The sequence below is a fragment of the Pituophis catenifer genome, unplaced genomic scaffold (assembly GCF_029215685.1).
Source record: "Pituophis catenifer annectens isolate HBS135680 unplaced genomic scaffold, rPitCat1.0.hap2 SCAF_14, whole genome shotgun sequence".
NCBI classification, from domain to species: domain Eukaryota; kingdom Metazoa; phylum Chordata; class Lepidosauria; order Squamata; family Colubridae; genus Pituophis; species Pituophis catenifer.
Window position 1 is genome coordinate 15,997,924 of NW_027256894.1, and position 25,864 is coordinate 16,023,787.

Genomic DNA, 25,864 nt, shown 5'->3' on the forward strand with positions numbered 1-25,864 from the left:
AAACTTTTGTGCATTTATTTTGCACTCCAAAAGATCTTTGGCCTGGTTCATGGACCGCATACTAAACTGCTTAATAAAGTAAAACCAGACTGTCCACAGGAAGCACAAGTAACAATGCTAAAGCCAGTATTTTGGACGCATAATGCAAACACAAGAATAATTATGTGCTGATGCTTGGAAAATTCAAACATTAAGACATAGACGACCACCATGTTGAAGATTCAAGAACTCAAAACAAGCAGTTGCAGACAATCCTGGCCAAATTATGTCCATTATTTCACAAAGACCTACTGAACACCTGAATCACATGTGCACTATATGTCCAATAGATGGCAGCAACGCTTTAAAAAAAAATCCCTGTATCTTTGCTGCCACCTAGTGGCTGCTCGAAGTATAGCAGCGCAGATCTGGCATTCCTACATTAGGCCAAAATCTGTTTCTTCGTGTGAAATATCTACCATGACAGTTAACTATGTTATATGGCCAGTAGGTTGTGGAAATGGGTCCAGCAATGTTATATTCTATGGATAAGTGTGACACACGAACCCGGAGGCTTTTCCCTCAAAGAAATATGCAATATGCCTTCGACGGGGTCGATAACTAGTGCTTTGGGTTTTTGTATTTCTTTTTTTTTTCTGGGAAATTTCCTCAAAATTCGTATTTAAAAAGGACATGTGACCGTCTCTTATCCGCCTGTCAGAATACAACTGGCGAGGCGTCACCACACACAGGGGGACGAGAGAGAGAGAGAGAGGCCGGCCCAACAGCAAACCCACCAATCGGAGAGAGCCTGGCCTCGTTTCCAGTCCTTTATTGGATGGGAAAGGCACAGGGAGGGGAAAAAACCCGGCGATTGGCAGCACCCGTCGCCAATGAGCGAGCGTTCAAGCGCGTCAGAAGGCGGTGGGCGGGGGTAAGGGTCCGCGCGGCGATTGCGGCGCCTTCTTTCGTCTGAGGGCTTGGCGGGAGCGCGGTCGGCTTCCCTCCCTCGTCGCCGTTGTCTCCGCCGCTATGGCTCCTCTCGGCAGTTGACGTTCGTGGCTCTTTTTTTTTTTTTCCTTTTCTCCCCCTCCTCCCGGTTCTTCCTCCTCCTCTTCCATCGCCGGACTCTCCCGCGGACCCCTGTGTGAGGCCAGCGCGCTCGCGGCACCATGAAAGTCATCCTCGGCATCGGCGGGTGAGGAGAAGGAGGGGGGAGGGGGGGCTTGGGCGCGGGGTGCTCTCGCGCCTGCGCAGTGGGGGGAGAGCCTTCCACGTGCGGGACTCCCATTCTATGCTTGCAGCTGTTGGCGCCGGTGCCGCAGCTGCTGCTTTTTTCCCCGGCAGGCGCCGTGATTATTCCTGGGTGCCTTTGGTTGTCCTCTTCCCCCCCCCACCCCCGCCTCCAGTCTGCATTGTTGCTTTTTTTTTTTTTTTTTTTTTTTTTACAAAAAAAGTGTATTAACTCTCAAGGGGGGCTTAAAAATGCATTCATTCTCAAGGGGAGGAAGGGGGTTTCCCGCTTCCCCGCCCGCCTTTTCCAGGGATGATCTAATGCAATCGATAACCAGATGGTGCAGCCACTTCGTGTTTCATTTTGAGACCAAATGGCTGTTTTAGAATAGAATAGAATAGAATAGAACAGAACAGAACAGAACAGAATAGAATCCTTTATTGGCCAAGTGTGATTGGACACACAAGGAATTTGTCTTTGGTGCATATGCTCTCAGTGTACATAAAAAGACAAAATACGTTCATCAAGAATCATCAGAATAGAATAGAATAGAATAGAATAGAATAGAATAGAATAGAATAGAATAGAATAGAATAGAATAGAATTCTTTATTGGCCAAGTGTGATTGGACACACAAGGAGTTTGTCTTTGGTGCATACACTCTCAGTATACATAAGGAGAATAAAATACATTCATCAAGAATAAAAAGATACAACAATGAGCCTTGGTGGCGCAGCGGACTAAAGCGCTGTTAAGTAACACCAGCTGCCTGCAATTACTGCAAGTTCAAATCTCACCAGGCTCAAGGTTGACTCAGCCTTCCATCCTTTCGAGGTAGGTAAAAATGAGGACCCGGTTTGTTGGGGCAGTAAGCTGACTTTGTATAAAAAAAGAACACCGCTGGGGGTGGGGGGAGCAAAAGCCCTACTAAGCAGGTATATACAAAAGTATGAAGGCTATTGCTTAACGCATTGTAAAGCACCCTGAGTCTCCGGAGAAGGACGGCATATAAATCGAACCAATAAACACTTAGTGATAGTCAAGATTACTAATAAGCTATCAAATCGTACTAGGAGACAAAAACAATATAATTGAAAGATACAAGCAACATGGTTATAGTAGTAAGTGGGAAGAGATAGATACTAGTAAGGAAGAGAATAATAGTAATACAGTCTTAGTAAATTATTTGACTGTTGTGGGAATTAGTTGTTAAGCAGAGTGATGGCATTCGGGGAAAAAACTCCTTGTGTCTAGTTGTTTCAACAGAATAACTGAGTTGGAAGGGACCTTAGAGGTCTTCTAGTCCACCTTCCTGCTCAAGCAGGAGACCCTATGCCTGTGATGGCGAACCTATGGCACGCGTACCAAAGGTGGCACATGGAGCCATATCTATGGGCACGCGAGCGTTGCCCTAGCTCAGCTCCAGCGCACATGTGCGTGCCGGCCAGCTGATTTTCGGGCCTTCTGGGCCCATGGTAAGTCGGGAAACGTGCTGTTTCTGGCCTCCAGAGGGCCTCTGGAGGCTGGGGAAGGCTGTTTTTGCCCTCCCCAGGCTCCTAGAAAGCTTCTGGAACCTGGGGAGGCTGAAAAAGGGGCCTACCTGGCCCAGTGTGCCATCGTGTACCAAAGTGGAGGGAGCGTGGGGGGGGTCACACACGTATGCACGGGGGGGTGGGGCACATTGAACTATGGGTGTGGGCACATGCGTGCTCAACCTCCCCGCCGTGCTCCCCCCGCTTTTGGCACTCGATGGCAAAAAGGTTAGCCATCACTGCCCTATGCCATTCAGGGTGCGCAGCCAGTTGTTCTTTTGCTTATTTCGATCTTCCTCCCCAAGGAAAAGGATTAGAGAGATGGTAGGAGAGAGCCAGGGTTGGGTGTGTGAATCAGGAGCGGGGAGAACCTGATTCTGGTCTGCCTTCAATCCTGGAAGCTGGATGAACCAATTCCTCTCATTTCCACCCAACTTCACATTTCTCCATCCTAAGTGGAATTTCTGTAATTTACAAATGTTTTGATTCCCCGTGTTTGCTGATAACCCATCGTCTGAAATTCCCATTATAGGATCACGAACGGCGGCAAGACCACCTTGACTAACAAACTCACCCAGTCGCTGCCCAACTGCAGTGTGGTCCATCAAGATGACTTCTTTAAGGTGGGTCGGGAAAATTAGTTTGTTTGCTTTTCCTCCCGTTTGATTTTGTCAGGCACCCAAAAGCCATTACGGAATTTCCTCTTCCTGACTGGAATGTGTGGGTAAAGGATATCTTTGGAAATGTGCTGATGGTTAGCATGTGAGCTTATTCTTTGTGACGGTCTCACTACAATTAAAGCCTAACATTCTGCCCATGTAATTGATGGGAACTGCTATGACATTTGCAACAGACAGAACTGAGTTAGGATAACTCCTCAGGATAACTTAAGGCAGAATTGTTCTAAATTCCCTTTTGGAGAATCTACCGAATAAGCAGATACAGAGGCAATAAATCCAGTTTTTTAACAGCAAGACTAAGGATTCTGATTGCTTGCTCATAACTCCTTTCAAATGCATATTGGTTTGCTTACATTTAGCTTAGAATAAAAGACAACAGAGAAAATGGCCAGATGGCACATTAAGAAACCCCCTTTTTTGCTTACTTTGTACTAAACCCTCTTTGGATATTAGGATGCTTTTTTAGATGCATAGCGAACTATAATTTGCCTCTAAATGAACATCTTCAGCCTAAGTTTTTGTCCACCTTTGCAGACTGTCTCAATCTTTTCATACTTTTCTCCAATCCTTTTTCATCGTATCAATACACTGAATTCCACATGTTTGCAGAATCACAATTAGTATCTGACATCTGTTTTCCCATCTTATGAACTACATGGAGTTTAATGTTGTTCTGCTAAGTCTTTAAGTATTAGTCTTTCCTTTAATGTGTTTTTGTCATATATCAGTTTACTTCTGGAGGGTTGGGACATAAAGGTTTCCTGTAGTTACTGGATAAGATCCTAATATTCAGTTGGCATGACTACTGTTTTGAAAGTAGGATAGGTGTGTATTTGTTAGTGAGGAGATAAAGGGTTAAGTCACTTATTGCCTTGTGACCCTGTATTATGTAAGTTATTGAAAGTCCAGCTATCATCTTTTAATATGAGCGCTAAAATTACCAGAGAGTCCCTTTAAAAATGCTTTTATCCCTCTTGTTCTTCTTAAAATTTAGCCTTAGGAAATCTGTGACTAGCTCTGCAGACAGTTTTTGTTCTGTTTCAGCCCCAAGATGAGATACAGGTTGAAGATGGATTTAAACAGTACGATGGTAAGTTCTATTCATATCAATGTAGTTATTTTAAAAACCCTTTAGTTCTATTGCAGAACTAGTCAATGAACAGAAGGAAGAATAAGAATGCAAGCTTGATCACCTGCTGAGAGCAGGGTATTTTTTATCTCATTATACTGTTTGTCTCTCCCTTTGGAGCTAATATTTCTGTTCTTTTGCCTTAAGTTATTAGTGCTTTGGATATGGATGCAATGATGAATACCATCAGTGCCTGGATGAAAAATCCAGTCAAGTTTGAGCGATCCCACGGCATTAATACACTTGATACCAGCACCATAGAGGAAAACGATGACACCATTCATATTCTCATTGTGGAAGGATTTTTACTTTATACTTACAGGTAACTGAAGTCAAGGCAATGACTTCCAATAGTAGAATGTTCTAAAGGTCCTGGTATTTCGGTCATATTTTTGCTGGCAAATAAAAGTTTCAAATATCTTGAGGGCTGTCCCAGTTTTCTGTATCTAATCAAGTACATGCTAACACTTGTTTATTCTTAGCAAGTATTTGGCAGATAATGCAACAGGCGTGGTGTGAACCATTTTGATTGTTCAATGTACATGAGAGCAGGTGGCGAGTAGATAAATTTTACTTGTTCCAGTGCTCCCAGATTATATATATATATATAAAGAAGCACGAAGGAGGAGCACTTTCTTAAGGGAATGTTCAGTTGCATTTAACCCATAGCTGATAACTGACCTATTACAGGGCATAAACCAGGCAGAAGAGGTTTAGGTTGGTAAAAAATCCCTAGAAGTTTACTGAAAAAGAACTGGGGAAAAAAACCCAGATACATCTGAAGGAATTGCAGCCTAAAATATTCCAAGATTCTTTGGGAGTGGGCCAGTGATAGCTAACCTTTTCTGGACCAAGTGCCCAAAGAGCACGTGCGAATGCGTGCATGGCCGAATCCCCAAAATGCAATGTGTGCGCGGCGGAGCTGAACTGTGGCAACGGCTCATGTGCCCACGGTACTGCGTACCACCTCTGGCACACGTGCCATAGGTTTGCCATCACGGACATAGGCTAATATTTCTCAAATTTGGCAACTTTAGGATGTGTGAACTTCAATTCCCAGAATTCCCCAGCCAGAATAAGAAAACAACTAATAGTTTAACATGCTATGTAAGTGCAGTTGTGATCAATACTGGGGGCTGACTTAAAATGGTTTTGGAAAAAGCATTTAGTGATTTGTAAGAGAATAGATATGTAAATAGTTTGAGCTGTGCCAAAGTCAGTATGTCTTCCCTTATGGGGAAGGCTTCATTTTTCTGGTGGTGATTTTCCCAGAGGCTTACAGACATGTTTAAAAATATGATAGTGCACAAGATAGGACTTTGCCTAGCCTTGTGTTTAGTTATGTAACAAAATTGAGTGGTTTTCCTACTTTTCAGACCCCTGATCGATGTTTTTGACGCCCGGTATTTTCTTTCTATTCCTTACGAAGAATGTAAGAGGAGGAGAAGGTAAGTCCATGATATGAGAAGCTGCATTTAGAGGTGGATATCTAGAAGGACTGGATGGCTTTAAAAGATCTACATAAACAACCCAAGGTCAAATGGATTTTTGTGTGTCTCTAGTTCAAGGAATTACACCGTCCCAGATCCACCTGGATTATTTGATGGTCATGTCTGGCCCATGTACATCAAACATAAGAAGGTGATGGACAACCTTAACGTTGACGTTGGTAAGTTCAACTGGATTTTGGAAGCCCCTTTTGAATTTGATTTTCTTATATTGCTAAATTGGATAATCTTGTTTCAAAATGTAGGCCTTCAAATAACATTCCCAGGGTTTGCAAATATAACATGTTACAAAAAATAATAATTTGACTTAAACTGTAACAGTTTATAGTTACTTCTGTTTATCATTTACTTTGCAGCTCTACCCACAAACTGAAAATGAAAAGAATAGGGATTGCTTGGGTCAGAAAATCAGAATAGTTTTACTTAGTTGTCTGGTTCTGTTATTTAGTGAAGATTAGTAGCTTTATAATAGCCACAGTTTTAAAGAAAGCATAGTTCGAACAAGCTCTTATTTACTAAATTTGTAATAATCTGCAATATATAGCTTTATTTCACCTAATGAAAAATAAATATACTGAACTCAGCAAAATTGTTCATATTTTCAAATGTTGCTGCTTATATTCCAGTTCATTTGGATGGGACAAAACCAAGGGAGGAACTTTTTGGCATAGTTTACAATCACATCCAGAACAACTTAGAAGAACTGATTCAGATGCAGGTATGTATTTTACTTAAAAGCATGGGAGCAAATCACGTGCAGATTATTACATGCAAAGAAATCCTAGCAACTTTTTTTTTTTTTTTTTGAGCATTGATTACAAATGTAAAAATTCAGCACTTACTGTACTATTCAAAGGCTTCCTGATAAAGATGGAATTGTTCTGACATAGGTCAAAAAGTGGTTGTTCCAAAACAATGGTTTGGTATGAAATTTGGAAAAGATCAAGGACGTTAGTGACTGGGAAGAGAAGGGAAGATGCTAGAATTGGGAGACAATGAGTTGCGCTTGCTGCCTACTCATGAAACTGTTCAACTATACAATAAGTGAACTGGTGTTTTCAGTTATTACATCCTAGAGGAGGCACAGAAAGGATGGCACTGGGGAGCTGGTAGAATGGGCCATACTGGGACACTGGCGGTGGGTTGGGAAACTTTAGCTTATAGGATATGTTATGCTTGCAAACTGCTGGGGAGGAGAATTGGAGGGCGACAATAGCCTTTCCCTGCTCATTCTATAAAATCACTTCAGGATCCCTCTGCTTTTGTTTCATTTGAAACCCGGAGCAATTAAAATATTCTGGGTTTTTGTTTTACCAAACTTAATTCGAAATGGTTCCACAGAACTTCCACAGTACAGTGGCTTGTTCGGATTTTGAAAATATATTTCCTGCTTTTTGTACGTATACTCCTTAAAAAGACATGAAAAAGTTATGATGAAGGTAGTCCTCATTTACGAACCGGTCTTTCAGGGACCATTTGAAGTTACGCTTCTAATAAAATTTTCTCTTTACCATGAATTCCTAAACTTCTACTGGAACATAGTGCTATTGATTTCAATGGAACATCTGGGTCTATGAGACTAGGACAGGGGTTGGCAACCTTAAACACTCGAAGAGCCACAAAGGTCTTAACAGGAAGCCCCCCGTTCAATTCTGGAGCCGACCGGAAATCAGGTTCCCCCACCATACCTACCGCGGCATCCTTTTTCCTCTACCTGTCCTAACTGAAAGCCCTATCAATTGTGGAGCTGACAGGAAAACCTGCCCCTTGCCATAGAATCTCTTCCTGGTCTGCTGTGCTTTTCCTCCCCATAACCGGAAGCTCCTCGAAATTGTGGCAGCAACAGGGAGCCGCAGCAGAAGGATGAAAGAGCCGCATGCTGGCTCCAGAGCTGCAGGTTGCTGACCCCTGGACTAGAATGATAGCTTTGCTGTATTTACAAAGATATGCAACACCGATTCACTGTACTTTCTCCCCCCCCCCCTTCTAACAGCAATAAAGAAATGGCTGGGACACTCCTAAGAAGATATATCTTCGGTAACTGTGTTTTAACGTGTGTGTATGCTGAGTTAAAGGTGATTTTGTATAAATCCTGATTGTAAGGGTCTAAAATCTGGCCTTGATTAAAACACAACTACTACTTTTTTATGGTATCTTTGTGGGAATTGTGCTTTTTTGCTTAATGCAGTCTTCAGAAAGCTGCTTTATATCAAGACAGGCATCCTTTTATTCATCTGGATAGGTCCCTTTGGCAGGGACCTTACATACCAAGTCAGGAAAAGAGGATCTTTTGAGGTCTCCAGCTGCCTGACTTTTTCAAAGCTATTCTGTTGGATACTGAAGCAGTTCCTTCTCTTTTTCAAAGTTCTTATCTGTCCACCAAGCTATGACACTTCACCAACCATTGAGAAGTTGAGCAGAGACATCGTTGCTGGAAAAGGTCCTGCATAGGAAACCATGACTAAAACAATGTGGAAAGCTGATTTAGTAATACAAATCCTCCTATTTGTTCTCACAACAGAATAACCATTGTGGTATTCAAATGGGAACGGTCAGAGTGCTTTCTGTTTAGTAATGAAGAAACCCATGCCTTCTGTTTAAAACAAAGCAAGGGGGCTCTTGATGTGCAACAGTATGTACATAAAATACTCAGTCAACAGATTTAAAAAAAAAAAAAGCCATGTAAACTTCATGAACGAGCTGAGATAAGTTAATTAGGGTCATTTTAGGTTACACATCCACAGCGGCAGTTACTGAAGCTTACCGAAGCTAATTCTGTCAACTTGGCATTGCTAAAAATACAGCTGCTGGCTGTGTGCTTACTGGGCAATACTTTGCTACTTGTAAGTGCAGAAATAAGGAAAAACTGTACCTGTGTTTTAAGATGAAGAGGACTCTGAAGGTTGCATTCCTACAGAGAAGTTATTTTATTAATTTCTGTGGAGAATCTCTGAATGCTTTTTTTTTTATTAAAAGTGTTACATGGTTTGTAGCTGGCAGGAGATGATTTCAACGATTACTTGAACCCAAGGTGAAATATTTTCCTCACTGGACCTGGGCCACCCCAATATCCCCTGTGAGAAAGGAGGGAGGGAAAGGATTTATACCTTCACAGAGAATTAGACTTGTTAAATATTTCCTGAAATTAAAATGTAGCGCTATGTCAAGTAAATATTGCTGCTTGTTATAATAGAATCGAAGCATGGAAATTAAATATGACAATATGATTTCCCACACTGAAATAAGGAAGTGCTACAAACTATTTTGGTGGAACAGACTAAGACAATAATTTCCAGACTAAGACAATAATTTCCAGATATTCACTTGATGTTTACATATGAAAAACTAGGGGACACCGTTGTTTATTCTTGCAGGAAGTGGCCAAAGTTAAAATTGGCACAGGAAGAGAGAGGACATTAACAGTTAAAGTTTGCACTGGATGGACAGACAGATAGACTGACTGACTACAGTTCAATCTACCTCATAGCATTCATATTTTCTTTACCATTATCCAGGTTTGTTTGTTTTTTTAATAAATGGCACTGCTCAAATTAAGCCTACCTATCTATGCAATTAACAAATGCAGAATTCACTCTACTTTTCTGGGAATCCGTTCCCCTTAACCCCTACATAGTATGAATAGTGGTACACTCGAATACTTACTTCAGAAGTCCATACCAATACAGATAGGGCATCATATTAGCCTTCAGATGAAAACTTATCAGTCTCTCTTTGCTCTGGTCGAATGGAAATGTTTCTAAAGGCTGAGCATTGTAATCAAACTCAGCCAGGATTGCTCGGTTGTAGTTGGTTATCAGTGGACAGGAAGTATATCCATCATACTACAAAACATTAAAAATAGACGCCTTTTATTAGGACAGGAAAAGCATTCAGGATCTTATGTATTATACTTTAAGGAGCTTCATGCTCCATAAATTTGTCTAATCCCCTTTTAAAGTCATTCAAACTGGTAACCCTTCTTAAATTTAAGGGATTGCAGAGTTTAATGTACTGTGTGAAGAAATTATTTTTCTCTTTAATCTCATAATTAATTCACTTGTCATTGGGTGAATCCAGTTTCCTAAAATTAGAAGCCATGGAAAGAAATTCCTGCCATTATTTTGCTATCAGCTTTATAATGCTGGTTGGAGATGTATATAAAACTTCAGTCCTCGGAGCCTTATAAATTAGTTAAAAAAATTAGCATGTTGCATTGCAGATACGAATATTTCCCCAACATAATAAAAACCCATTGCCCCAACGAAAAGCAAATATATTGTTCCTTTTCAGGAAAAATTACCTTCTTAGTGGGAGTTTTGCCTTTCATGATACATGAAATTGTTTTATCAAGTACACCACACTGGCCAGCTGTGAAAGAGATAAAATGTTTTTATTTTGTTCTCACATTCCTGCTGAAAGGAGAACAGAGTTATAATGTTTTAAAATGTTTCAACTCTGGGTTGGTAGCAGGTTTTTTGGATCATGTTGGGAATGTTCCTAAGAACAGCCAAATTGTGGATAACCGCTTATAACGTAGCCCTTTATCTGACCTGCTGACATTGGTGACGAGGCTTTGAGGCCCTCTCTTTCTCCCCTATTCCATAGAAAAATGTCTTTTATTGAATCCTAATTGGGATCTCCATGATGACCAAATCAATCAAATACTTTCAGGCACAACATTTAAAACTGGCTTTTGGCCTTGCAGCAAGGAGACCCAAAATGCAAGTACAGTACCTAAACGTTAATCTCACCTATAGCTGCCGCAGTCTTGGAGGTAGGGAGATTGGTGCAGTCTCCGATCCCAAAAACATTTGGGTATTTCGCATGTTGCAGTGTTTCCTTGTTTACATCCACCCAGCCAGCGACGTCAGAAACTGGACTGTTTAACAGGACGTCAGGGGGACCCATGGGTGGAGTGACATGAAGCATTTCATACTGGAGAGCAGAGAAAGAAAAACAAATGAGATTTGGATAGAAGACAATATTTGTAGCTCAGGGTTGAACTGAGGGGTCCTTGTTGCTCTCCAAGCATGGTGGTTTTCTTGCAGACGTCTCATTATCAACTAGGTAACATCAACCGCGCCTGATGTTGTTACCTAGTTTGGTAATGAAACGTCTGCAAGAAAACCACCAAGCTCAGGGAGCAACAAGGACCCTTCACACATGAGCTTGATCTGCAATCTCAGATTGGATGCAGCCAAATTCCCCAACTGAGATGAAGGTTCCTTAACTAAACATCTGAGAAACTGTCTCCCTTCCAGGTGTCAGGTTTCGATGCTATCTCAAAATAAATGAATTTCCAAACTGCCGATCTTTAAGGAAATTTTCTCTTTATTCGAGCACAGCAATCTGATCCTGACTTTCGTGGTCAGTACTGACCTTTGCCCCCCAATCCCTCCCTTTCCAATCCCCAATTCTCTGCTTCTCATTGGCTATCTTCCAAGTCACTTTCCTGATTCCTTCTTCATCAGATCACAGGAATGTCTCCCCCCCTCCCCATCTCCGAGGAGACAATCTTCAAAGGGATTTAGCAGGCAAAAGTTCAGGCTTCTCCTCCCTTTATTTATATGTCAGTGCTGGGACGCTGACACCAGGTTTGGTCCTTTCTTCTATAACAGCTTAACGGCCATTTGTTCAGCAATTATTTGAACTTAACAGTTGCGCTGAACGAATGGTATTTACCATTGGATAGCAATAGCACTTAAGACTTATATACCGCTTCACAGTGCTTTACAGCCCTCTCTAAGCGGGTTACAGAGTCAGCACATTGCCTCCAACAATCTGGGTCCTTACCATTGGCTCCTTGAAGTCATGGCCTTTAGGCAGGAATGAAATGCTCCCGGTTCGGACTGGATCAGGCGATCCGGTAGCGATTGTGGCAGGTGGTTTGGAGAACTGGTAGCGATGGCGGTGTGAGGCTCCACCCACCCACTCGGGTGTCGTTACGTCCTGGTTTTAACCAGGAAGTAATGTGTTTTTTACCCTCTGCACATGCGCAGAAAGTTATGCGCATGCACAGACGGTCTGCGCACTCATGTGGTGCATGCACTTCCTAACCGGTAAGGAAGGTAAATAGATTTCACCCCTGCCTTTAGGTGATGGATTAGCGCGCTCAACATCCTAACCGCAGAGAGAAGGCCATAAGTAGCCAGCAGCTGCCTTGTGTAGGGCTAAGCCGAGCATATGTGGTCAGCAATGGAAGGAAAAATAATGGCGAAGGTCAGTTGGCAGCAAAGCAGCAGGTTGAGCAAAAATGAGGGGAAGACAGATGGGTGGTGGGAGTTAAAAAGAGTGGGAGGACAGGCAGAGACCGTTGCCTTAAATAGCTGCAAAGGAACTACAGAAACTGATATTGTTAAATGATGAAGCTGTGTGATGTTTCATCGAATTCAAACCATTCACCAAGAATTACCTATAATCTTCTCTGCCTCTAACTTCTTTATCACATAAGGATGAATAGTGCTGTGGATATGTATTGAAAAGGCTCATCCTATTCTCCAGCCACACTTTCTCCCCCCGCCAGTTCTAAACAGACAAGCAACCTAAACTATAAACAGGAAATTAGTAGAGAAATTCCCTGAAAAATTCCATTTGCTCACCCGATAAACTTGCGTTTCACCAGCTTTGTCCAAGTTTTCAAATACGGCTTCCTGCTTATCTGCTCGGACTTCTACGAGGTTCCATTTGTAGTTCACTGTAATATCTCTTTCTTTGATAATCTCTAGCAGAGCATCAGCATACTTCTTAACACCAAATATCACTCCAAGAGAAGTATTGAATATGATCTTGGCTTTGGACCGTTTTCCTGTCTGGGGAAAATGAGAAGAAAAAGTGAAGCATCCTTGAAAACCTCCGATCTTGCCATTCTTGTTCTTGTCTGTACTTTTATCAATTGAATAATCGACAGCTTGGCTGTCTCAGGAATTCTGGGAGTTGAAGTCCACAGGTTGTAAAAGAGCCACAATTGCCCACCCCTGCCCTAGACCAACCCCCCTGCCCAAAGGAAGAATCCTTATCTATTAAGTTGATTAACCATAACTGGGTTTATATAGCTTGCCCAAAATGATTTAAGCCAACCGTTTTTGAAGACACCACAGTAAATCATTCACCCAACTTATTAGGTGAACAGCACCTAATAAAACACAGTTTAAACTTGCAGTAATGGGATTCATGATACATACCAAAAACTACACTGAATCCAAAGGCCTCAATTTGATGTCTGCATCAATACATTGAAAATGCTTAATTAATAGTTTTAGTCCTGTGTGCAAATTTAATACGAATTAACTAGTAGGTCTTATTGATTTAACAAAATTGCTAGTAGGTCTTCAATTGGAGGAGCATTCTAAAATTACCTATAATTTAAGTTTATATTCTAGCAGTTTAAACTAGGATAAATGCATTTTCAATAACCTGGGTCTTTGGGATTACAACATTTTTTTGTTACCTGTCTGGGCAACCACGCTAGTTGTGCAGCGACTGACACATACCTTTCTCAAGTACGCCTCTGTCAGATACATGATCTTTTGTGGCGCCCCTGCACATTTCACCGGAGTGTTTGGAAAGGTGAAAATGGCATTTCCTTCCTGGAAATCCTGCAGAGCTTTCCATGTTTTCTCCACTGTGTGAATGGAATAATTGGAACCAATTTTAGGAAACTTAAAACCCTCAGGCAAGCCTTTGATCTGTAATAAGACAAAATTAGCAGGATAATATTTCACTGGATTAAACATGCGGGCTGTTTACATTCAGGAACCCATTTAATTCCAAGCATACCATCCTGGCCTCACTAATCATCTTAACTATAGTTCCTTTAGCAGTGCTTTGTTGAATAAGCCACCTGTGGGTTCAGTTCACACAACACGCACAACATCTACAAACCACAATAGCAGAGTTCATACAACATACTGCAGCCAGAGTAAGCTTAAATTAAAGTTTAACATATTGTGATGTCATATATCTGCTCGGACTCCTCTACAGCCAAGATCATATCCCAGAGATGCTCCATCCACACTGAATTTGATTTATGAATATTATCTTGATGTGTAAATATTTGCAAAATTCTCAGATTAAATCATTACATCTCTAGATAAAGGGTAAAAATGGCATTGGCTTACATTTGAGTCCTTCGGGAGAAGGGCGGTATAAAAATTTAATAAATAAATAATAAATAAATTTACTGTAAACCGTTAGCTGAATTAACAGGAGAGATCTGGGGCAAAGAGATATTAAGAAGTTCCCCTACCTATTATGTATTCCAATTTAAGAGGAAGCATGATTTGGATAAATACATGAATTAAAAAAATTTGGCTGTGGGTTTCATCTTCTTCATCCCTCTTCTTCCTATCTTTTTTTTTGTTTTAATAGATGAACCCAGAATAAAGATGAATAAACTCATTTCCAGTGCTGAATTATAAACTAGCATCCTTAAAGAAGAAAAGTAATCTTGCTATATTCACACAGGCTCCCAAAATTTCCCAATTAGTGATGATCTTTGTGTTCACTTTGTGTGTCCACCATTAAAACAGGCTCATTTCACAACAACATGGTAGATTTCCCTGGATACTTTCAATTTCCTGATAAAGCACTAGAGGTCTCTTAAGAGTTTCTTCCAGTGTTGTACAACCTCTGTTGCACAATTTCCACAGAGTGCTTCCTTGTGGGAAAGACGCAATACTATTTCTCACATTGTGCTCAGAATTTGGGGACTTTCATGCAAGGAACATGCAAGTCACTGGGCCTCGCTTCCTATCAGTAGAGAAAACTTCTAAGAAAACGCTCACGCAATCAGATCTTAAATAAAATACCTTTTCAAAATTCAGCTGCAGCCCGAGAGCAACAATCAAATACTTGTAAGATACCTGTAAAAGAAAGAAGAAAACTATTATCTTAAAACAGGAACCAAGGATTATTCAAACAGACAGTTGGTCTCAAAATGCTGGAAATGCAAACAGTCTCTTCTATCCTCATGGAATATTGCAGGCAAGGATAATGCCAAACTAAATAAATAACACCATACAGGTTTTTTTTAGAAGTTCGAAAAAAACATTTATGAGAAGAGATGACAGAACTATTCAATTTATGTATTAAATACTAGCTGATAACACAGCGTTGCCCGGGTATTTATCTTAATCCTGTATTAGACAGGAAGAGCAACTTCACCTGAGCCCTGATTTTGGTGAGAATTAAATTAGTTAAAAATGTTTTCCCTGTGCCCCCAGAAGGATCAAGTAAAAAGATAACACTTCGTTGTTTTGCTAGTTGATCCAAAGTCATTTGTTATGCTTTTCTCTGATCTTGGTTTTATTGATCGTGGCCGTACATTTGTCCTCAAGAATAATCAAAGCCTAGTTGAAAATGTCTGGACCAAACGTAATTTCTAATGTTGGATTTTCCCCCTTACCAGAGGGAGCCCCCTTGTGGAGCACTGTGAAGCTGTTACCATGGCAACTCCACTGTGCTGTACAGTAGAAGCCATTTTAAGGCAGTACAATTAAAGCCATTTTAAGGCACAACAGGCTGTATCTTAACAGAACATACATCCAGAGGGGTGTCTTACTCCCACAGTATTTTTTTCCAGAGAGTAAGTCATCTGTCTACAAAGTTTGGTTGAAATTGCTCGAGGCGTTCCAGAGTTATGCTGGAACATACACACACACAGCCATTTTTATATATATAGATTACTCGTAACCCATTCAAACCAAAGGCTAAATCTCATGTATTCAAGCCCTATCAATTGTTTATGCAAGTAAGATTTCATTGAGCAGATAAATCAGCACGTTCCAATGGGCTACCTACCTTTTGATTGTTCCCCAAATAGACACAGTTGTTGTCTGGATCCAACTTTTCCACCTTGGACTGGATCCACTTTACCCCTGAAGGAATAACACTTGCTGTTGAACGTCCCGAAGTGGCCAACTGTTTCGCCCCAGCTCCAACTAAAGTCCAGAGGGGCTGATAATAGTGTTTCTGAAAGAAATAATTGGGGGGATAAAAGCTGCCAGATAAGAAGAAGAACAGAAATGAACGTACAAAATCAGACAGCTGATACTTCTAGAGAGATCTGGTCAATCAGGTTCAAGAACTTCCCTTGATTATATTAAATGAGATTTTTTGAGAGAGATACATTCAATATATCTCGACATTTCTATGTTGGGAATAGGTTGCCAAAGAACAGTGGTTCATAACCTGTGATCTGCAGACCCCTGGGGGGGGGGCACATTGTCAAAAGCGAAGGCTTGAGGAAATGTTATGGTTTAAATCTTAAGCCTACCCCAGCTCTGCGAATGGGAAAAACATTGTGAAATGTCATGTGACAGCAACGTGACGCTGCGAGTTGGACACACATGTTCTAGAAGACACGCCAAATTCCTGTTTTGTATGATTTCAACAATCAGTGGAGGAAACTGTTGAGGCTTACCAAAAATGCACATTGGTCACAGGTCCACACAAGGAGCAATTAAATCATTAGCATTCTGATCATCATCAGTGGTAAAAATTCTAGTCTACCGCTTTATGCAATCATGGATCCTGAAGTTGCAAGTATGCTATAAAAGTACTTTGATATCTCCATAAGATACTCACGCCCATGTTATTACTTTAGATGTCTCCAACAGTATACTACACCCAATAGGTCATTACCCTTGTCGTGAAAATAACAGATCTCACAAACTGCTTTTTAGATGTTCCTTCCTTTAAAAAAAAGGTGTGTTTTGTTGTTGCTCAACAAATAAAGTTCTAAGTCCATTTTAGTTGTAAAGATCTGGAGAAAGGTTTACACATAAGTTACATGTACAGATATGGGGGAAAGTTTTCATTCATTTAATTAAGTAATTTATCTCTTGTTAGCTGGTTGTATTTAAACAAATTTATATTTCACCTTTTAGGCTTAATAAAGTAGAAAATACCTATTTTCCAGAGCTCAAAATAATTAAAATATATATATCGTATTTTTTGGAGTATAAGATGCACCTTTTTTCCACCTAAAAGTGGGTGAAAGTTTAGGTGCATTTTATAGTCCTGTGCGACTTATAGTCCAAAAATACGGTAATCAATGCAGCCATATAATTAAACTGGCTAGAATCCCACAAATGCTCAAATTATATTTCTGTGTTGACTAGAAATTTGAAGAGTTGTAATTTCAGCACATCTGGAAGGCACAGATTGGAGAAAGCTGACCTAGAGGAAGAACCGATAGATTAAAATGTCACGCTAAGCTATAATGTGGCTCCTCAATTTAAGCTAAACACGATGTACAAAACCAACTGTGCTTTATAAACCATGACAAATGTCTAAGCATATTGCATGAACCACAAAAATATGAAGCATCCAAAAACTGATAGATTATGTGGAACGGTGTTAAGTGCAATAAATGTATAACATTTTTTTTTCTTGTGGGAAAGAGTTTGACGTCCACAGTTGTCAAGGAGGAAATGCAGAAAGCATCTTAAGATCTATCTGAAAGATTTTGCAAAGACAATGCAATCAAATTCTGGGAATTGAAGGCCATGCATGTTAAAATTGTTGTGGTTAAAGATCAGGGGTTCTGTTCTAGATCAGGGGTCCCCAACCCCCAGTCTGTAGACCAGCCGGCACTGGTCCCAGAGCATGCCAGCAACTGGGCTGCTCAAAATAAGTGAAGCCCCAACCATTCACAGGATGCAGGCAACAGACAAGACCACACCCCCTCCGGTCCATAAAAAACCCTTTCTGCACAGAACCGGTACCTGGTGCCCAAAAGATTGGGGGCCGCTGTTCTAGACCATACAACTCTTGCTTATTTTTATGATAAAGGGATTTTAGTGGAGTGATTCTAAATTATAATTGGAAGGATATCCATGTCCCTTCTGAGATACAACCAACCCTATTTTTTTTCCCTGCTAACTGCTACGTACAAATTACATCATGTGATTCCATGAAGAAGTTGTCCTTTCAGGTCTGTTCTTTCGTTTCCTCTTTGTCTTTTTTTAGAGAGAATTTCCTTCTAAATGCCTTTATTTGTTCTAGTACTGCTTTACTCAATCTGGATTCTTTTGAACTGCAGATTAAGGTGAAAGATGTATAACAGAACAAAGAATAATGTGGACGACTACTTCCATATGTGGGAGAACCACCATACAATCCCACTATTAACAGTAGAAGCCAAAACTTTAGGATTTCTTGTTCCAAGTGAAACGTCGGTGCCTGTACCTTTGATCATAACTGACACAAGTAACGGTAATGAGCCACTTGCTCATTAACAAGTTTGAGTGTTTTTTTTTTCTCTGTATCAGAACTCGACAGAGAGCAGACACCAATTCGTTGTTAATTTTTTAAATTGAGAGAAGGCCCTTCAAAAAGTCCAGATTTAAAGAGGATATCAGAAAAGGTACCCTTTCTTTCGGGAGACATGTGGGACACGACTGTTCCACTTTAATGATTTATAACACTATATTTTATATATTTTGCATAATGCCTCCAAATCAGGGGTGCTATTCAGCAGGTTCTGACAGGTTCTGAAGAACCAGTAGCGGAAATTTTGAGTAGTTCAGAGAACCGGAAAATACCACCTCTGGCTGGCCCCAGAGTGGGGTGGGAATGGAGATTTTGCAGTATCCTTCCCCTGGATTGGGGTGGGAATGGAGATTCTGCAGTATCCTTCCCCCAGAAGTGGGGAGGGAATGGAGATTTTGCAGTATCCTTCCCCTAGGAGTGGGGATGGAATGGGGATTTTGCAGTATCCTTTCCCTGCCTCGCCCACCAAGCCACACCACGCCCACCAAGCCACGCCCACAGAACCGGTAGTAAAAAAAAAATGAATTCCACCACTGCTCCCAATCCCAACATTTCAGAATTCCAGAATTCAAGATTTACCTCCTGAGGTTCCACCACGGCCACATTGTCAGCTCCTACTTTCCGTTTCATCCGGGCACTCATCGTGATCCCCCCTGAGCCTCCACCAAGCACCAGCACCTCGTAGTAATCTTTCGAAGCGGACCCGGCTGTCGTGTGTAACTGGGACGAACACGTTTTGGGGATCCCCAACCTAAGTAAAGGTACCAGGGAACGGGCACATGCGCAGGAGGACATCAATCCAACAGCAGCCATCTTTGGTGAGCATCAACTTGCAAAGTTCTAGAGAAAGAACATCAAAGAGGTGATTTTTTTTCCCCAAATGTCATTTTCATTCTTTATCTTATTTTACTAAAAAGCTGAATAAAGAAGCTGAAAGAAGGTCTCCAAAATGTGGAGCAATACTTTGGTTTCAAACTGTGACTTGGTTATTGTTATTTTCTTTTCATCGTTCTTCCTCTGACAATTATAGCAGTTTAAATTCAGATGGAAAAGGCCGTTTTTATGTTGAGAGGCAGCAATCAGAAATTTTACTGTGCTGTTCCAATACCAAATATGTTATTAAAAATGATAAAAAACCTTGTTTTGACACCCATTCTAAGAAATTACTTTTGTTCCATCTGCATTTCATTGCTCAGAAACAACATTAATTTGGTCGGGGAAGGCAGTTTTTATGTTTTGAACAGCTGTAAAAGAATGTGCTTTTGCTGCTTTTGGCAAACTACAAATGTTCTTACTTTTTTTTTTTTAATGGGTAATAAGATTGTTTTTCAGGACATTGTTTATGAAGCTCGTGCAGATTCTGCACTATGTCAAATTCAGCTGAACTTTCTATCGAAGAATCATCGATGTTCAAACTTTCCCAGTTAAAATGTTTGCAGGATTGCATTATAAAGGAACTGCTCTTTAAAATGGACTCATCCGTCCCCAAAATGTGACTGTGGGGGTGTGCAGAACGAATAATAATAAAAATATTCATATTACTTGTACTGGCATTTAAACAGCTGGCAAGGCTTTTAAAATGGATGCTGGCTTGACAGTCACATGACCCTTGACAGAATCCTCATGAGGTCAGCTCGGGAGTAAAGCTAAACCGACTGCTAATTCTGACAAGAAATACTGAAGCATCTTTGTTTTGCAGAGCTGATCTGTGTCACAATTTCTTTTTAAGAAACAACGGTTTGCTATATTACCCTCCAATAAAGGCTGAAGCGTAGGCAGAGCAATTGTAAGACGGCAATTCAAATTTTGTAAGGCTGTTCCGTCCCCCAATGCAGATGATGTGAATGGTATGCAAATATATTGTGACACTCTTCTTCTACAAGATTTATGGTGTCTTTTCCCAACCCAGACTTTGAGAAAGGAGGTTGCGAAATATCCTTCCTCCCACACATTCAGCTTAATTTATTTTAACTCCTGAACAACTGGTCAAAGAAGTGGGAAGGGAAGCCAATTCCTTTTGGGGAATTAATTTAGGACAGGGGTCTGCAACCTTAAAAACTCAAAGAGCCATTTGGACCCATTTCCCACAGAAAAGAAAACACCAGGAGCCACAAAACCTTTCCCGTGCCTATTTCTTGAGCGGCCACAAAACTAGCATATGTAGTTGAATTAAATGTTCCGTTTTCTTCTGAAACTTTTCTTTTCTTGGATTTATCCATGGTTGGCCTACCGAGGGTTGAAAAGTTCAATAAATCGCATGCCGGCGGGTATCGCACATTGGCAGTTATGACGCATATTTTGAGTGACAGGGAGCCGCAGCAGAGGGGTGAAAGAGCCACATGCGGCTCCAGGGCTGCAAGTTGCTGATCCCTGGTTTAGGAGAAGTGGAAAGCAACTCCTGTATGTTGGCAAGGCTGGAGTTTGTAGTGGCGGGGATACAACTAATATTAAGAACTGGACTGCGGAGTTCCAGCTTAAGGAAGAGTGATCTATTTCCCTTCCTGGGCGAGAGGCACCTTCTGAAAATCTTTCCATTTTGAGGGCAAGAATAAAATCCTGGCAATCAGCTTTGGTACATCAGTATATCTAGAGTTTTGGTTTTAACATCCCTAGAAAGTCTCATTTGGTGAGAGGGCCTGGACGGTCTTTGCTTGGAAGCAAAGCAGAATCAGATCTGGTTAGTAGCAGTGATGGGTTGCCCCTGGTTCAGACCGGTTCGCAAGAACCGGTAGTAAAACCAGCAGGAGGCTCCATCCACTGACCCCGACGTCATCAGAAAGCTTCTGCACATGTGTAAAAGCTTCTGCACATGTGCAGAAGTGCGCATGCGGCCCCGTTGTGAACCGGTAGTAAAGGTAAGTAGGACCCACCCCTGGTTAGTAGGACTTGAATGGGGAAGACCGCTTGAGAACGAGAAAGCTGTAGGCTGAAGATTAAGCACATGCACACATCCCAGGAGAAAATTACCTCCTTGTTGCTGACAAGAATAACAAACGGACAAGAAGTAAAAGGAGGTTAATCTAGAGAGGTTAGAATTAGCAGATGTAGGACAATTTATAGGGAAGTCAAAAGTTCAAGTCTGGGCTCGCCTATGGGACATCCTGGTGTCAGTGTTTTTTCTTCGAGTTTCTATACAGGATTATTGGCATGAAGTGAAATGGGACACACCCATATAGGAAAGATGGGATATCAATGTAAATAAATATAAACACAAATGTAATGTACATTTATTTTGCTTATTTATTAGATTTCTATCCCACCTTTATTACTTTATAAGTAACTCAAGGCAGCAAATATACATAACGTTCCTTGGACTGATGTTTTCTCTCTCCCCACCCCCCATGTGTGTGTGTATACACACACACCAGGGGTGAAATCCAGCAGGTTCTGACAGGTTCTGGAGAACCGGTAGTGGAAATTTTGAGCAGTTCGGAGAACCGGCAAATACCACCTCTGACTGACCCCAGATTGGGGTGGGAATGGAGATTTTGCAATATCCTTCCCCCAGGAGTGGGGAGGGAACGGGGATTTTGCAGTATCCTTCCCCTGCCACGCCCACCAAGCCATACCACGCCCACTAAGCCACCCCCACAGAACCGGTAGTAAAAAAATTTGGATTTCACCACTGACACACACACACACACGTTTCATAATGCGGAGTTATGGAAGTGGTAGCCACACGAAGTGAACCATCTTCCACTTTTCACGCACTGCACTTGGTGAAGAACATTTTGACCTGCTAATTTAGGGTAGAATAAATAAGTTTTCTTGCTGTGTCTTTCAACCCAGAAACATTCACTCCTTTATTTATAGTGGCAAAGGTCTACCTCTTGCACAGTTAATGAACAGCATCCAATGTTATCCTCCGTACGACTCCACATGCTGCTTGAAAACCAAGAGTGGGTTTTATGCAACCTTATCCTAATCTTGAAGACAATGAAGGACAACCTGTTTGCCAACTGAACAGTGGCCACCAATATCTGTATGCCAGCCCTGTTCACTCCAGATCACCACTACTGCCTTGTTAATAGCTTTTCCGTTATCAACATTGCGATGGAAACCGTCACCTTCCCACTTGACAAAGGATTATGGCTTAATGATTAAACAGCCATTTCCTTCCAATGGAAAAAATAGCACCTAAGCAAAGATCTAACTTCTACTCACAGTCTACAGTACACAATGGGTCAACAGATTGTGGAATTTCAGGGTAGCCTGCCTTTCCACAGATGCCAAAAATGGCAGCTCTGATTTAACTTGGTCTAGGAGAAAAGATGATGGTTTTAATCTGCCGACCAAGGTCAACTGCTTTTTCAGACTACAAACACCATCAGACCAGAGGTGGGTTTCAGCAGGTTCTGACCAGTTCTGGAGAATTGGTAGAGGAAATTTTGAGTAGTTTGGAGGACCGGTAAATATCACTTCTGACTGGCCCTGCCCCCATCTATTCTCTGCCTCCTGAGTCCCAGCTGATTGGGAGGAAATGTGGATTTTGCAGTAACCTTCCCCTGAATTGGGTGGGAATGGAGATTTTACAGTATCCTTCCCCTGCCATGCCCACCAAGCCATGCCCACCAAACCATGCCATGCCCACAGAATTGGTAGTAAAAAATTTGGAATCCCACCAGACAATCTGGATAGTACAGGAACTCCAAAATTTAAAAACAGCCCCAATTTTCTCCTGGGTCTCTCTGCAAGGACACTGAAACCTTGCAAGAGGTTTACTTATCCTAACCTCCATGCTGCTCCAGTCTGTAACCAAGTGGCTCGCTAAACCCAAATTCAGTAATTAAAATTAAAAACATACAATAATTTCAGAAGAAGCCTCACTCCCATGACAGCGGATATTCTGAAGAATAGTCAAACCTCCATTCCTTCACCATGGGCCCTCCTAAACAGCCAGGCGTTCTCCAAAATAGTAATACCAAGGGCATTGACAAAATCACTATCAGTCAATTGCAAAAGGCAACTTTACTCAGGACAGCTTACATCCTTTACACACCATCAAATATTCACATCTGTCTAACTCTGGTAAGGGATCAATAGATGGATAAGAATGGCAAATCCAGTCTGGAGAGTTGGCTGACTATGCAATGAACCATAATAATAATAATAATTATCAAGGTGAGATTATCATCTTAACTGTGGGGGAGGGGCTTTTCCAGAATAGACACCTCCCCATAAAGATGTCTGGGCTCCAGTACCCCACTGATAGCATTCTCTAGGCATAAGGTTCCACAGCAAATAATCGTTTGGATCTCCTTGATTTTGGCAGCTTCCTGAAACTTCAATTGTGTAATTTTGCCTACAATTACATTTTAATTTAACTTAACCTTATGCACATTATCTGCTTTTGCTGATTTTCAGGGATTTATTTATTTGCCCAGTTGGTGGCCCTACCTACCAGGTGAAGATTTTACTCTCCTGAAACTGGCATAAAAAGTTAAGACAGGCTCCTGAGGTTTGTGATGCAACCAGCCATAAATACAACTGTAGAACAGACAGTTAACGTTGGCAAGCGAGTTATGAAATCTAGAAAATTCCCATAGAGAGATTTCCACCCCCCGGGGTAGCTGTGACTTGTTTAGGTTTAGAAAAATGATGGCTGTGAGATGCCAAACTTCATCTAAACATGGCTTGGAAAGCAAATTAAATTCATCTGGCTAGCAAGGGTGTTTGCTCAAGGAATATTAAACGGCCCCAAAGCTTTGTTCATTACAAAGGACTTTATCCGAACCAAAGTTAAGCAGTAAAATGACAAAAAGCCAAAGCAGAACAAGGAGATTACCCCTTTTTCTCTCTGCTTGTATCTTTCTCTCACACAAATGCACACGTTCTAAATGCTAATTTCTTGCAGACAGCCTCTAATGCAGAACTCTGAACGAAGTGGGCCCCGAGTTCAAATATTTGGCTGCTGAATTCAAATCAAAGAAATGGACTTCAAAGCTTTCTCTTCTTTGCAAGTTTTGGAAAGCAGACCATTTCTCCTCTCCTTGTTCCAATTTTTTTCCTTTCCTATGCAGATTGCGCTTTCTGTTCTGCCTCCATCCTTTCCTATCGGATACGAGATTTTTAAATGTCCACTTAAAAAAGGAAACTGGCTAATAAACGAGGGTTGCAGCATCCCACCACATGATCACCACTTGCCATCTTCCAAACTGGCTTCCGACAAGCAAAGTCATTGGGATAGCCAGATTCGATAACACTGATTTGTTTAACAACCAAGGCAAAAAATAAAATAAAAAAGGTTCTAAAATTGGTGATGACTCAATTAATGACGACCTTGCTTAGGGATGGAAATTCCACTCCCAATTGGGATCGTAAATCGAGGACTATCTGTCTGCTCAGGCTGTTAACTGGAGAAAGGTTTCAACAAGCAACCTGTGACTTGTGCCCCTTGGATCTGTGAAGCCTTTACATGCAGGAGCAGCCTACCATCAAATATCACTATTTGGAAGCAGATCCAAATAGCAGATCCAAGATGTACCCCAACTTCCTCACTCAATTCATGGACCTTCCAGGAGCACCCGATAGCAACTAGTTGCTGGATTAAGCAGGCCTTTAAACTGAACCGGAAAAGTTTCTTATATCAATCAATCAATGAATCCAGAGGTGGGTTTCTGACCAGTTCTGCAGAACCGGTAGTGGAAATTTTGAGTAGTTCGGAGAACCGGTAGTAAAAATTCTGACTGGCCCTGCCCTCATCTATTTCTGCCTCCCAAGTCCCAGCTGATCGGGAGGAAATGGGGATTTTGCAGTAACCTTCCCCTGGATTGGGGAGGGAATGGAGATTTTACAGTATCCTTCCCCTGCCACGCCCACCAAGCCACGCCCACAGAACCGGTAGTAAAAAAAAATTGAAACCCACCACTTAATAAATCAAGGTTACACTTCACAAAGGGGGATGGATGGCTGAGATACAGTAATCAGAAAGTTAGTCTCAAAAGATACAACCTCATCCCTCAAATAAATGTCCCACTGAAACGACTCGTATGGTATAAAACAGTCTCTTTGCTTTTCCATACATTTTCTTAGGGAAAATAAACCCAGGTTCCTTAACTGCTGTAACCCAGAGGTTAGTCTTCAGGGACAAGCTTCAGGGACAGGAAATGAAGCTTGCAACTGACAGCCAGAGAACAAACTTAAGATCCCTAGCTCAGATTCGAGTCTTAATCGGCTTCAAATCGCGCAAGCCTTTTTCTGCAATGAAGGCGGAACTCGCGGAAGTTTTTGACAGGGAATTCCCGAGGCTGCTCCAGCTGCTTGGATACCACCTGCCCAGGATGATGGGAACCCAATCTCAGGCAGTTCAAAAACAAAACAAAAAAAAAGTTCGGGGTGCGGGGAAACACCTCTGCACCTGAACCCCCTCCTCCTCCTCTTCCTCCTCCTCCTCAACGAAGGTTACTCACACTCACCTGCCCAGGAAGAGCCGCCCAGCGCCGCTCGCTTCTCCGAAACCGCGGCGCCCGCCTGTTGCGCTGCGCCCAAGCCCGCTGCCCGTTGCGCAAGAACCCGCTACGCCCCCAGTC

General features: G+C 41.6%; 2 protein-coding genes across 2 annotated transcripts; one reads left to right on the forward strand and one right to left on the reverse strand.

Moving 5' to 3' along the window:
- Nucleotides 1–935: 935 nt before the first annotated feature.
- LOC139324178 (nicotinamide riboside kinase 2-like) lies at nucleotides 936–8,215 on the forward strand. The gene is made up of 8 exons (XM_070953884.1): nucleotides 936–1,177; nucleotides 3,278–3,368; nucleotides 4,470–4,515; nucleotides 4,702–4,876; nucleotides 5,931–6,002; nucleotides 6,117–6,223; nucleotides 6,689–6,780; nucleotides 8,056–8,215. Exons 1-8 carry the CDS (start codon nucleotides 1,152–1,154, stop codon nucleotides 8,059–8,061), a joined length of 615 nt encoding a protein of 204 aa, XP_070809985.1. The 5' UTR covers nucleotides 936–1,151; the 3' UTR covers nucleotides 8,062–8,215.
- A 724-nt stretch (nucleotides 8,216–8,939) lies between these two features.
- On the reverse strand, nucleotides 8,940–25,864 carry SQOR (sulfide quinone oxidoreductase). The gene is made up of 10 exons (XM_070953883.1): nucleotides 25,751–25,864; nucleotides 18,915–19,175; nucleotides 15,861–16,031; nucleotides 14,870–14,923; nucleotides 13,553–13,747; nucleotides 12,662–12,871; nucleotides 10,814–10,997; nucleotides 10,363–10,430; nucleotides 9,726–9,904; nucleotides 8,940–9,136 (listed from the first exon to the last, which is right to left on the reverse strand). Exons 2-10 carry the CDS (start codon nucleotides 19,146–19,148, stop codon nucleotides 9,079–9,081), a joined length of 1,353 nt encoding a protein of 450 aa, XP_070809984.1. The 5' UTR covers nucleotides 19,149–19,175; nucleotides 25,751–25,864; the 3' UTR covers nucleotides 8,940–9,078.

Coding starts and splice junctions, on each gene's coding strand:
- LOC139324178 (XM_070953884.1), top strand. CDS start 1,152: ATGAAAGTCATCCTCGGCATCGGCGG. Junction 3,369..4,469: donor ATCAAGATGACTTCTTTAAG/GTGGGTCGGGAA, acceptor GTTCTGTTTCAG/CCCCAAGATGAGATACAGGT. Junction 6,224..6,688: donor CAACCTTAACGTTGACGTTG/GTAAGTTCAACT, acceptor CTTATATTCCAG/TTCATTTGGATGGGACAAAA.
- SQOR (XM_070953883.1), bottom strand. CDS start 19,148: ATGGCTGCTGTTGGATTGATGTCCTCCTGCGCATGTGCCCGTTCCCTG. Junction 12,872..13,552: donor CAGAGGCGTACTTGAGAAAG/GTATGTGTCAGT, acceptor CATTTTCCCCAG/ACAGGAAAACGGTCCAAAGC. Junction 9,137..9,725: donor TATTGGTATGGACTTCTGAA/GTAAGTATTCGA, acceptor CCTTTCTCACAG/GGGATATTGGGGTGGCCCAG.